The sequence below is a fragment of the Ictalurus punctatus genome, chromosome 28 (genome assembly GCF_001660625.3).
Source record: "Ictalurus punctatus breed USDA103 chromosome 28, Coco_2.0, whole genome shotgun sequence".
Lineage (NCBI taxonomy): Eukaryota > Metazoa > Chordata > Actinopteri > Siluriformes > Ictaluridae > Ictalurus > Ictalurus punctatus.
In genome coordinates, this window is record NC_030443.2 from 1927090 (window position 1) to 1938896 (window position 11807).

The 11807-nt window shown below is 42.3% G+C and overlaps 1 protein-coding gene across 1 annotated transcript; it reads left to right on the top strand.

Moving 5' to 3' along the window:
* The first annotated feature begins 6454 nt into the window (after positions 1-6454).
* nfkbib (nuclear factor of kappa light polypeptide gene enhancer in B-cells inhibitor, beta) lies at positions 6455-11113 on the top strand. The gene is made up of 6 exons (XM_017459598.3): positions 6455-7241; positions 8037-8154; positions 8296-8500; positions 8641-8729; positions 8811-9080; positions 9538-11113. Exons 1-6 carry the CDS (start codon positions 6775-6777, stop codon positions 9580-9582), a joined length of 1194 nt encoding a protein of 397 aa, XP_017315087.1. The 5' UTR covers positions 6455-6774; the 3' UTR covers positions 9583-11113.
* The last annotated feature ends 694 nt before the right edge of the window (positions 11114-11807 follow it).

Consider the following 11807-nt stretch of genomic DNA (forward strand, 5'->3'; position numbering starts at 1 on the left):
CCTTCTGGCCCAAACCCACTCTAATTTTACCTGCTGCAGTGATTTATTATAATGTCTGTGGTGTGTGTGAGAGAGAGAGAGAGAGAGAGAGAGAAAGAGAGAGAGAGTGGTTTCTCTACTAGCGATCTGATTCGATTGATATAATCACCTGCAATTCGTCGACGAGACTTATGATGCCTAAAATTGCTCACCTCACTTCAGAAGCGAATACTAGTACTTCAACAACAGCTGAGAAAATACACCGGGACACGTCAGCACTCTCGTCCACCCCCGAACCCCTCCCCCCGAACGCATCTGGCGTTCAAACCTGATCTCACATGGTAGGGACATCAGCCGACTGATGGCCTGGTTTAACATTAGCTGCAATTAGCCACATTGTTTAAAACAATAAATCACGACTCATGACGAATCCCTGAGAAATCCCTGCCTCTGCGTTCAGCTCTATGTGATCACGCTCAGCCCACAATACAGCCGCGTACCATTTTAGCTACAACATAAAAAAAAAAAACCCCACAACAAATCTATTTCTGTTCCGCGCGGGTCAGGGATCGGCAGGATTTATGTTGACGATTCTGAGTGTATTATTCAGAGGGCAGCACTGATACTGCATGATGAACACACACCCACACACACACCGCTTCAATTATTAACCTCTGCAGAGTGGCAGAAGGAGCGAGAGAGAGAGAGCGAGAGAGAGAGAGAAATACGGTGTAATGCTAGTGATGCGAAACGAAATTCTCAGGGCGAATATAACCGTCTGGTTATTTTTCAAACGTTTACAACAAATAAAAACCATTTCCCCCCCCCGCAGGTTGGTTCCTGTGTTTATTTGATTTATAAGGGAAAGTACAAACACATAGATACTGTATTGCCCTTTAAGAAATTTGTTTAACGTTCTCAAATCTGTTCTTGAAAAATACTGGAAGTTGATCGTTACGTTCCGTAAACGGACGAACATGCGAGATCGTTCCGTGGCGCGTTATTCTTCAGGTAAACATGCCTCTGAGTTTAAAATGTTTCCCATGACTCTATGGTCATGTGTGTCGCTTGGGGTGTGGGTTCTTTTTTTTCTTTTTTTTTCTACGAAATTGTAGTAGCTAGATATGTCTCCAATTTGTCCAAAGACTAATCGCAGGTCGGAGATATAGCTGTTCACACACACACACACACACACACACACACACACACACATACACACATATATATGATGGATTGAGTATGATTAAGATGTGTGTAGCTGATTGTCCTTATTGCTAACGTTATTGTATGTGTGAACAGGCATAAATCACACACACACACACACACACACACACACACACACACACACACACACACACACACAGACACAGACACAGAGCAACATGTTCACAAGGAACTCACTCATGGGTTTAACAATCGATATTCCACAATTCTTATGCAGTGTGCTTGTAACTGCATTGTGAGTCATTGCATTGTACGTGTGTGTGTGTGTGTGTGTGTGTGTGTGTGTGTGTGTGTGTGTGTGTGTGTGTGTATGTGATTAACAGGCAGCACTGCAGCATGTTAACATGAAGCATAATGAGACTTCAGTCACACTATGATGAATGTGGTTACACTGTGTGTGTGTGTGTGTGTGTGTGTGTGTGTGTGTGTGTGTGTGTGTGTGTGTGTGTGTGTGGTTAGTGAACGCTGCACTGCAGCACAGCTCTGCTCTCTGATGTTCGGGCTACACCAGGACAGAATGCTTTGCAGTAAGATGTGGAAAGAGCTCTCTCTCTGTGTGTGTGTGTGTGTGTGTGTGTGTGTGTGTGTGTGTGTGTGTGTAATTCTTGAGGAATGACCATAGAAAAGTGCAGTGTGGGCAGAAATCAGCTGCAAGAGATTTACTCCATCCTTCCCCTCTCCCTCACTACACACTATACTCTCGAGGATGATTCACACTCGCCGCTAACGACGCGTGAGCGTTCACAAGATGGCTGTTGCGTGTTCACCTGTGTTCACCTGTTCCGGGTTTCCCCTTGATGAGTCTGATTATTTATGTCCTGTTGTTTCTGGACCACACTGTAAGGGTTTATCATGCATTCATTTTTACTTTAAGTCCAAGCTGTCGAGTTTCTGATGATGGATTATCCTGGGTTAATGTTGTCTGCCTGTGTTTTGACCCCCACCACGCCACGGACCTTGGCGATGATATTCGGATTCGCTTCAATAAATCTAATGCTGAATTTATGCATCCCGCCTCTAGCTGCACCATACGTTTAGGGCTACGAGGGAGATACAGGGCCTCGGAGCGAGCTGACTTCACGTTTCAGACTTACACACCAGACATCCCATAATTCAGCTGTGTTTCAACTGTCCCGACTTATCCGTACTACAGATAAGAACGAGTTTCACTACACACCTGAGCCATCAGTCATGCCTTTTCAGGCTACTGTCATTCAAAGGCATTTAGAGAGAGAGAGAGTGTGTGTCTGTGTGTCTGTAGGAGGGGGAGTGAGGAGACATAAGGAATAACCAACTGAGGAACTGCAATGCAGAGACACAGAATGAGAGAGAGAGAGAGAGAGAGAGAGAGAGAGAGAGAGAGAGAGAGAGAGAGACTGGGTGCTATTACTTTGATCAACGTAATTCATTCAGTAATGCCAAACACACACACACACACACACACACACACGCCCCTTCAAACCACCTTTGCCTTAGTGACTGCTAGTGACTCCTTGATTCTCTCTCTCTCTCTCTCTCTCTCTCTCTCTCTCTCTCTCTCACACACACACACATTCATTCCCAGACCGTCTGATTTATGTATCGGCTTCTAGGGATCACTAGCTCACTTGCTTTCTTCCCTACTTTTCATTAAACTCAGAGTCTGAAATCATACGTCATTAATACACACCCAGTTTCTGATTGGCCAGCTGTACTATACATCTGTATTTTTCTATATGCCATACTCTTACAGTACACACTAAGTTTTAACACTAATCACTATACTCTTACACCACTCACTATACTCTTACACTACTCACTATACTCCTACACTACTCCCTATACTCTCACACTACACACTATACTCCTGCACTACACACTATACTCTTACACCACACACTATACTCCTACACTGCTCACTATATTCTTACACCACACACTATACTCCTACACTGCTCACTATACTCTTACGCTACACACTATACTCTTACACTACACTCTATACTCTTACACCACACACTATACTCCTACACTGCTCACTATACTCTTACGCCACACACTATACTCTTACACTACACACTATACTCTTACGCCACACACTATACTCTTACACTACACACTATACTCTTACACTACACACTATACTCTTACACCACACACTATACTCTTACACTACTCACTATACTCTTACACCACTCACCCTACTCTTACTTTACACACTATACAATTTACACCAGCTTTTCATGGCTGCAGCACAGTCAAGATCGAGAGTTTGTAGATTTTTCATTTGATGACCTTTAATGGTAACGTGTGATAGCGTTGCAATGCATCAGTGCTGACAGAATGAGCATCTTGATGTCCCTCAAAGACATCCCTTCAAGATGAAGCCCACGAGCATGACATCATCAGTGACAGATCAGAGGACGTTCTCTTCAAATTCTGCCTGAATGTCTCCATCCTGCCCCCTGGTGGTCTGTATAATAACTGCACATCTGCAGAACAGAGACATGGAGCCACACATTAGGTGTTGTAGCGCACAAATCACTTTAGCAGGATGCTCCACATGTTGGAGAGGTTCCAAGCTGGAGTGTGAAGAGAAGACAGTGGGGTTTCAGACACTTCAGCATGCTATCAGCTACACACGCTAACAAACTGACATATGGTCAAGGACATGTCCGGCATGAGTCAAACCGGGGCAGGCACTGAAGGACAGATAGTTATGTAGTTAAAATGCACTTGAAAATCAATCTGAGTATTATATTTTCTTTTGTTTATTTTTATTATTATGGATCACTATACTCACACTATACTCTTACACTACACACTATATTCTTACACTACACACTATATTCTTACACTACACACTATACTTTTTCACTACACACTATACTTTTTCACTACACACTATACTTTTACACTACACACTATACTCTTACACTACACACTATACTCTTACACTACTCACTATACTCTCACACTACTCACTATACTCTTACACTACACACTATACTCTCACACTACACACTATACTCTCACACTACTCACTATATTCTTACACTACTCACTATACTCTTACACTACACACTATATTCGTACACTACTCACTATACTCTTACACTACACACTATATTCATACACTACTCACTATACTCTTACACTACACACTATACTTACACTACACACTATACTCTTACACCACTCACTATACTCTTACACTACACACTATATTCTTACACTACACACTATACTTTTCACTACACACTATATTCTTACACTATACTCTTACACTACACACTATATTCTTACACTACACACTATACTCTTACACTACACACTATATTCTTAAACTACACACTATACTTTTTCACTACACACTGTACTCTTACACTACACACTATTCTCTTACACTACACACTATACTCTCACACTACACACTATATTCTTACACTACACACTATATTCTTACACTACACACTATACTCTCACACTACACACTATACTCTTACACTACACACTATACTCTCACACTACACACTATATTCTTACACTACACACTATACTCTCACACTACACACTACACTCTTACACCACTCACTATACTCCTACACTACACACTATATTCTTACACTACACACTATACTCTCACACTACACACTATATTCTTACACTACACACTATACTCCTACACTAAACACTATATTCTTACACTACACACTATATTCTTACACTACACACTATACTCTCACACTACACACTATACTCTTACACGACACACTATATTCTTACACTACACACTATACTCTTACACTACACACTATAACATTTCACTGCACATTATACTTTTTTACTGCACACTATAAGTCTACACAATATACAATTGCACCACACACTATACTGTTACACTACGGCTATACTCTTTCACTACAAACTATACAATTACACCAAACACTATACTTTTACACTCCACACTATACTCTTACATAACACAATAAACTCTTATGCTATTTACTGCCACACACTCTACTCTTACACAACGCTACTCTATAATTGTACACTACATGAGAACGTGAGAGGGGCACGGCCCAGATTTGTATTCGGTTACAGTCTCCTCAGAGCATTATTGACACAGCTGGAATTCCAGTGTATAAAAGGTTTCTGTTGCTGCAGTCTTAAATGGTGCGTTATTTCCTCCACGTTATACAATTCCCTTCAGCGCTGACTCATACGTTGGAACAGTAGGCTTTAACCGGTTTACAGTTATACCTTTAAAGGCTTTTGTGAGAAGAATCTGGAGGAAATATACCTGTCAACGACCTGAAGAATTTACATTAGTGCTTCTTTAGGGATTTGTATGTTAAAAGCAGAATCAGAAATATCAACCCAGTATTTACAATCCTTCATCATTATTTGGGGTGGGATGGGGGAAATATTAAAATATGTCCAAATGCCTCACATTATACCATCTACCAATATACCCTCAACCTCATCTGTGAAGACAACACCCTATTTCTCTAGAAAATATATCAATTGCAATTAAGGTGTTCGAGGAAAACAGAATGTTTTCTTTGTCAGTTGTGCAAGTAAAGCACTTCTGGTCAAACCAGTTTATACATGATGTGCTTGTCAAAACTTGACCATTATTGGAAATTCTAGAAAATCTACACAATTCAGTATGTTTGAGCTCAAAACCTCTCTTGTTTTAATGAAGGGTGGAAATAATTCTGGGGTTAATTGCAGTTAGACAAACAAACAAACAATACATAAATACATAACTAATTTAAAATATTTTAAAAAAACGTAATTATTGATAACATATTAATAATATGCAAATAAGTAACATTTTATTTTTATTTATTGATTGTTTGTGTTTGTTTACACAAAGGAACAACTAATTGAATATGCCAAATCTCACTAACCCTAATAGAGATAACATTAGTGTGTGTTTTCTATTTGAAGTACAGGATGTACTGTAACAAAATCCCCAAACAAACCAGTCTGGAACTGTCCGCACTGCGCATGCGCGTCACACGCCGCCCTCGGGAATCTGCTCCCATTATTATTGGTGGCTTTGGGAATTTCCCAGGAAATCCCCTACCCTGGCAGCAGGCTGATTATATTCCCCACCTGTATTCCGTAAAGCCACACCCTCCTACCCTACGATTGGCTATTCTCACTGTCTAAAAGAAAGATTTCCGGCAAGTCTGTAGCAGCGCCATTCTGTAGGAGAAGGCGAGGCCGTGTTAGCCAATCACAGACAGGGAGGCGGGACTTCTGGCAATACGAGTAGGGAAAAAATAGTGCAGCCAGCCAAAGCTAAAGTGGCCTCTTCTGGAAAAATACTGGAGTGGACGCGAGCGGTCCGGTTTGTCTGGGTGTAAACTCGGGTTTCGGGCTTTGAAAAATGATCCGGTCATGGAGGGTGGAGCTGTAGGCCAAGCTGGAGATGATTTGAGACGGAATATGTTTAGAAAGAAGCTCCTAAAATGAGCAGCGACAGCTAAGTTTACTTCGCGAGTTTAGCTAGCTCGTACTAGCTAGCTGACGATAGGAGAGTTTTGTAGATTAGCTGGTTCTGATAAACCTGACCTGTAAATGGAGTGGATTCATCAAGATCTGTCACAAAATCTGAAAAGTGATGCTGGGAAACATAGCCCGGGACCGGGACTCGGTGTTGGATCGAAATATGGCTTCCCGGGTTTGGGCTCGGATAAGCTGCCGGAGGACTGGTGCGACAGCGGCCTGGATTCACTCATCAGCACCGAGTTTATCAGCATGGACGGCTCCGACCCGGTCCAGATCTCCGCGGAACCGTCAGACCCTCCAGATCCCTGGAGCTCAGTCCGCTGCGGTGTGACTTCAGACGAGACCGAGAGGCTGGACTCCGCCATCGGGGATTCGATCAACGACGAGACGGTGAAGAGTTTGTCTGAGCGCATCGGTACCGTGATCCTGAGCGAACCGACCGGTACACTGACACATCGTCCCGGACCGGAAGTGGACGATCGACGGAGAGAGGAGATCTTCAACATGCTCAGCTTCATATCAGAGGACGGAGACACGTGAGTACCGGAAACCTGGTCATGCTGAGCCGGACTAGAGGACTTACTTTAACAGAAATTTAACAGAAACACAATCTGGTAAATGTTTGGTTTTATTATTTCGGATTTTGTGGAATCGAGGGGAATGCCAGCACAAACACCACCCCAAACACTACCACTAACACCATCAACACCACCCCAAACGCTACCACTAACACCATCAACACCACCCCAAACGCTACCACTAACACCATCAACACCACCCCAAACGCTACCACTAACACCATCAACACCACCCCAAACACTACCACTAACACCATCAACACCACCCCAAACGCTACCACTAACACCATCAACACCACCCCAAACGCTACCACTAACACCATCAACACCACCATCATTACCAATAACACTACCTACATTACCACCAACATTACCCATAACGCGATCACTAACACTACCTACATTACCACCAACATTACCAATAACAACACCACTAACAGCAGCATTACCACTAACACTACCTACATTACCACCATCATTACCATCAACACTACCACCACCATTACCGCTAACAAAAACACCTCTACCAACACCAACAGTTGTACAGAAAATACACAGAAAGTTGAGGGGAGGTGCAAAAGGAGCAAATGTTAGCTGAAGTAAAAAAAAATGGAAACACAACACACGAAAGCTGCGTACTGGATTAAAACCGACTCGGACGTAATATTGCTCTCTTTTCTCACCTGCTGTGTTTTTGTCTCCGTCTGACCTCTGACCTGACCTTTCACTGTTTTCACCCCTTCCACTGTGCAGGGCGCTGCACCTGGCACTCATCCATGAGCAGTGGGAATTTTTTCATCACCTGCTGGAGCTCATCACCCTGAACCCCACCTGGACACCTTACCTGGACATCCAGAATGACCTGGGACAGGTGAGACACACACACACACACACAGACACACACACTCATGCAGACGAATGCTCAGTTTTAGTAGTCAGCTTCTTTTCATCCTTTCTCTCTCTGTATGTGTGTGTGTGTGTGTGTGTGTGTGTGTGTGTGTGTGTGTGTCAGACGGCGCTGCACATGGCCGTGATTGTGGGCCGCGGTGAGTGTGTGCGCGTGCTGCTGAGAGTCGGAGCGAGTGTGGAGCTACAGGACAGAGGAGGAAACACTGCGCTGCACCTGGCCGTGTGTGAGCTCCACGCCGAGTGTGTGAGGGAGTTGACAAACTCGAGACGCACTCTGCCTCAACACCTCAACCTCTACAACTACACAGGTACACACACACACACACGCACACACACACACACGCGCACACACACTCACGGCCTATTATTTGTACACATGCATTACACTGTGTTTAAGAAAGACAGACTGGTCTAGTGTGTCTCTCTCTCTCTCTCGCGGGCGCTGTAGGAGTCAGCGCTCTGCACATGGCCGTACAGAAGGGGAGGTGTGACATCATCAGCATGTTGCTGGATGCCGGAGCCGACGTCAACCAGATGGTGAGAAACGAATCGTATCAGGGCTTTAACCCTGTGTTGCCATGACGTCGTTCTAACGTTTCTGCGTCTTCCTGTGTGCAGGATCAGGGTTCGGGCCGCTCACCGCTGCACTGGGCCGTGGAGTGTCAGAGCTGCTCTGCGGTGGAGCTGCTGCTTCGGCATGGCGCTAGCGTGGATCAGCGCTCTTACTCCGGACACACCGCGCTCTACTGTGCCCTCTACAGGCCTGACGCACGTCTGCGGGAGCTACTCCGGAGCGCCGGGGCGTCTGCTGTTGAGGATGACGAAGAAGAGGACGACGGTGAGGAGGAGGAGGAGGAGGAGGAGGAAGAGCAGAGAGAGAGTGATGAGGTGAGGGATTTCAGTATCTCGGTCATTTAAAAAAAAAATCACCTAGCCTAACTTTAAATCCACCATTTTAGCAATGCCACATCCACTCGTGTTCCATAGATTTAAAAAACAAAAACAAAACTGGATTCCACCAGGTTTGCCTTTCTGAGCTGTAAAGATAGGGGTGGAGTTAAGCCTTAAGAGTTCTTGGGAGGTGTGTCTAGAGCATGACTGACAGGAGGGGTTGTGTTGTTTTTTTTTTTTTGTTTTTTTTTTTTGGACAATGTGTATATTCCCAATATTCAAAAAGCTAGATTCTGGTTGGGGGCGGGGCTAATTTCAGTGCCAGAAAAATATAATGAATAAAGTAGCAAAGTCACTGGTTTTGACTTTGAATTTATGGAAAATGATGGATTTCCTAAAATATCTTAGAAAATAAAAAAAATGATCTCTCTTTCTCTGTCTCTTTCTGACACAGGAGGAGTTTGATGATGTCATCATCAATGGACAAAGAGTGCTGTAGCTGTCGAGATGCACGAGACCGGGCAGACTATCGTCAGCTGAAAGTGTGTGTGTGTGTGTGTGTGTGTGTGTGTGTGTAGCGGTACAGGTTTGACCTCGCCATGCTGTACAGTTCGATGCTTATTATTGAGTTTTCGGAGCAGTAAAACAGTCTGAAGCTCAGACGGTCAGGACTGCGTGAGGAGACGCTTCAGCGTGTTTTCGCTAACCCTCGGGATTGTACTGTACGCTTTAGACCGCCAAAATCAGCCACGCCCGTTTCTGTTTCACACCTGTACACCTCGACGAAGCAGTGGCAGCAATTAGCTTCTTCATTCTCTCTCTCAGATCTTTACACTTCCTAGCCTTGCAGCTCAGCTCAAACACTCGGAGGTGGTGTGCGTCACACGTGTCACACGTGTTGTGGATGTTCGAAAAAAAATGCTAAAACTTCTTCAAGGAGCAAAAACAGAGCGTACAACTTCTCCGGACGTAGTCAGTCCGGGAGGCAGGACATGACGAGTTTAGGACGTCGAAGCTGCGAGGTTCATACGTCGACACGCAGGCCTCAGAAGCACCGTTTGGATCAGTGATGAGTTAATCAGACACCGAAAAGAAAATTCAGGACATTTTCAGATCAAAAACCCAAAGCACAAAAAAGAGCTGTATTATTATTATTATTATTATTATTATTATTATTATTATTATTATTATTATTGAATTAATGTTTTGTACTGTTGCATAGAACAAAAGTGCTAAATAAAACTATTACTAAACAATTAGTTAATAAAAACATTCATGTTAATTTAAGGTAATGTAATAGTCATTTAAAAAAAAAAGAATTAAACGGGTCAATAATAAGCTTTAAAAAATTCAGAGCCATTAAAAACAAAAAAAAAAACTTTTAATGCTGACATTTTTTGAAATGGTTAACATTTAAAAAATTCATTCATTTAAAATAAACAAATAAATAAATCAGTAGTTTTAATTTCTTTAACATAAATGATACTATTTAATTGTTTTTTGCTTTATGGCAGCAGTCCAAAATAAAAATGATTGATTTTTCAGCATTTTATTGACAAGTTTGCCTTTTTTAAAATTTTTATTTGTTTTTAATTGGACGTTGATCTACAAAACTGGCCTGACAGTAATTAAAATTTTTTTTTTTTAAAGTCATATATTAAATAATTATAAGTGGATAGCGTGCTTTGTAGGTGGTGGGGGAACAAATCCTCGGGTGAAACTGGGGGCGTTTTTCGGTTGTAATTGACACTTTTCTGATTATTTCCATCGCTGATGAAAAATGTTTGGTGGGCAGATGTTTGAATGCATCTTTCTGTAAGTTATCAGAGGGGAATCCGAATCACGAAATGAAATATACGACCGGACATGGAGCTTTATAACCATCCGAACCACGTCTCACTTCAGGCCACACCTCCTACCTGAGTCTGAGTCCGAGTCCGGCTTCGTGAACCAGCTAGGACTGTTTATAACTCTACACCATTTTGTCCATGGAAAAAAAGTAATTGTTTTTTTTTTTTTTTTTTTTTTTTTTTTTTTAAACAGATAACAACATTTCAGAAGATACAGTGTGACGTGTGTGTGTGTGTGTGTGTGTGTGTGTGTGTGTGTGTGTGTGTGTGTGTGCTATTTGAACTCTTCAACAACACAAGCCTGGTAGCTGCAGTATAAAAGACACTAGATTTCGAGTAATTGGAGTAATGGAAAAAAAAATTGGCCTTTAAACCATCACAGAGAATTACTTTGGACTCGACGAGTTGAAGACATTCGAATCTGCCAGCGGTAGATCTGGAGCTAAGCATCTGCCTCTTACTAAGTATTCTTAACTCCAAATAGCTGTTTGACTCGTTTTTTACGACGATAACAGTCTACCTTTTAAACGGAAATTGAAAGTAGTAGCGTTTATGCTTGAGCTTTATCGATATGTATAGATGATCCCTTACAATTCCTGAAGCAAGAGGATATTCTAAGCAGTGGAATTTCTATATAATGGTTTTTATAGTATTTTATGTCGCCGCTTCGATTGGTGAGTGTGTTTTGATTAATAATTAATACGTTTTTCGATTGTAGGTGTATTCATTTTTTGTTTTGTTTTTTTTTTCTGGTGGGGAAGAAGACTACAAATAGAAAAATGAATGAATAAATAAATAAATAAATGAAAGTTTGTGACGAGATTTTTTTCCGTAGCTGTAGAAACAAGAGTTCTTCCTCCTCGAATGGATAAAC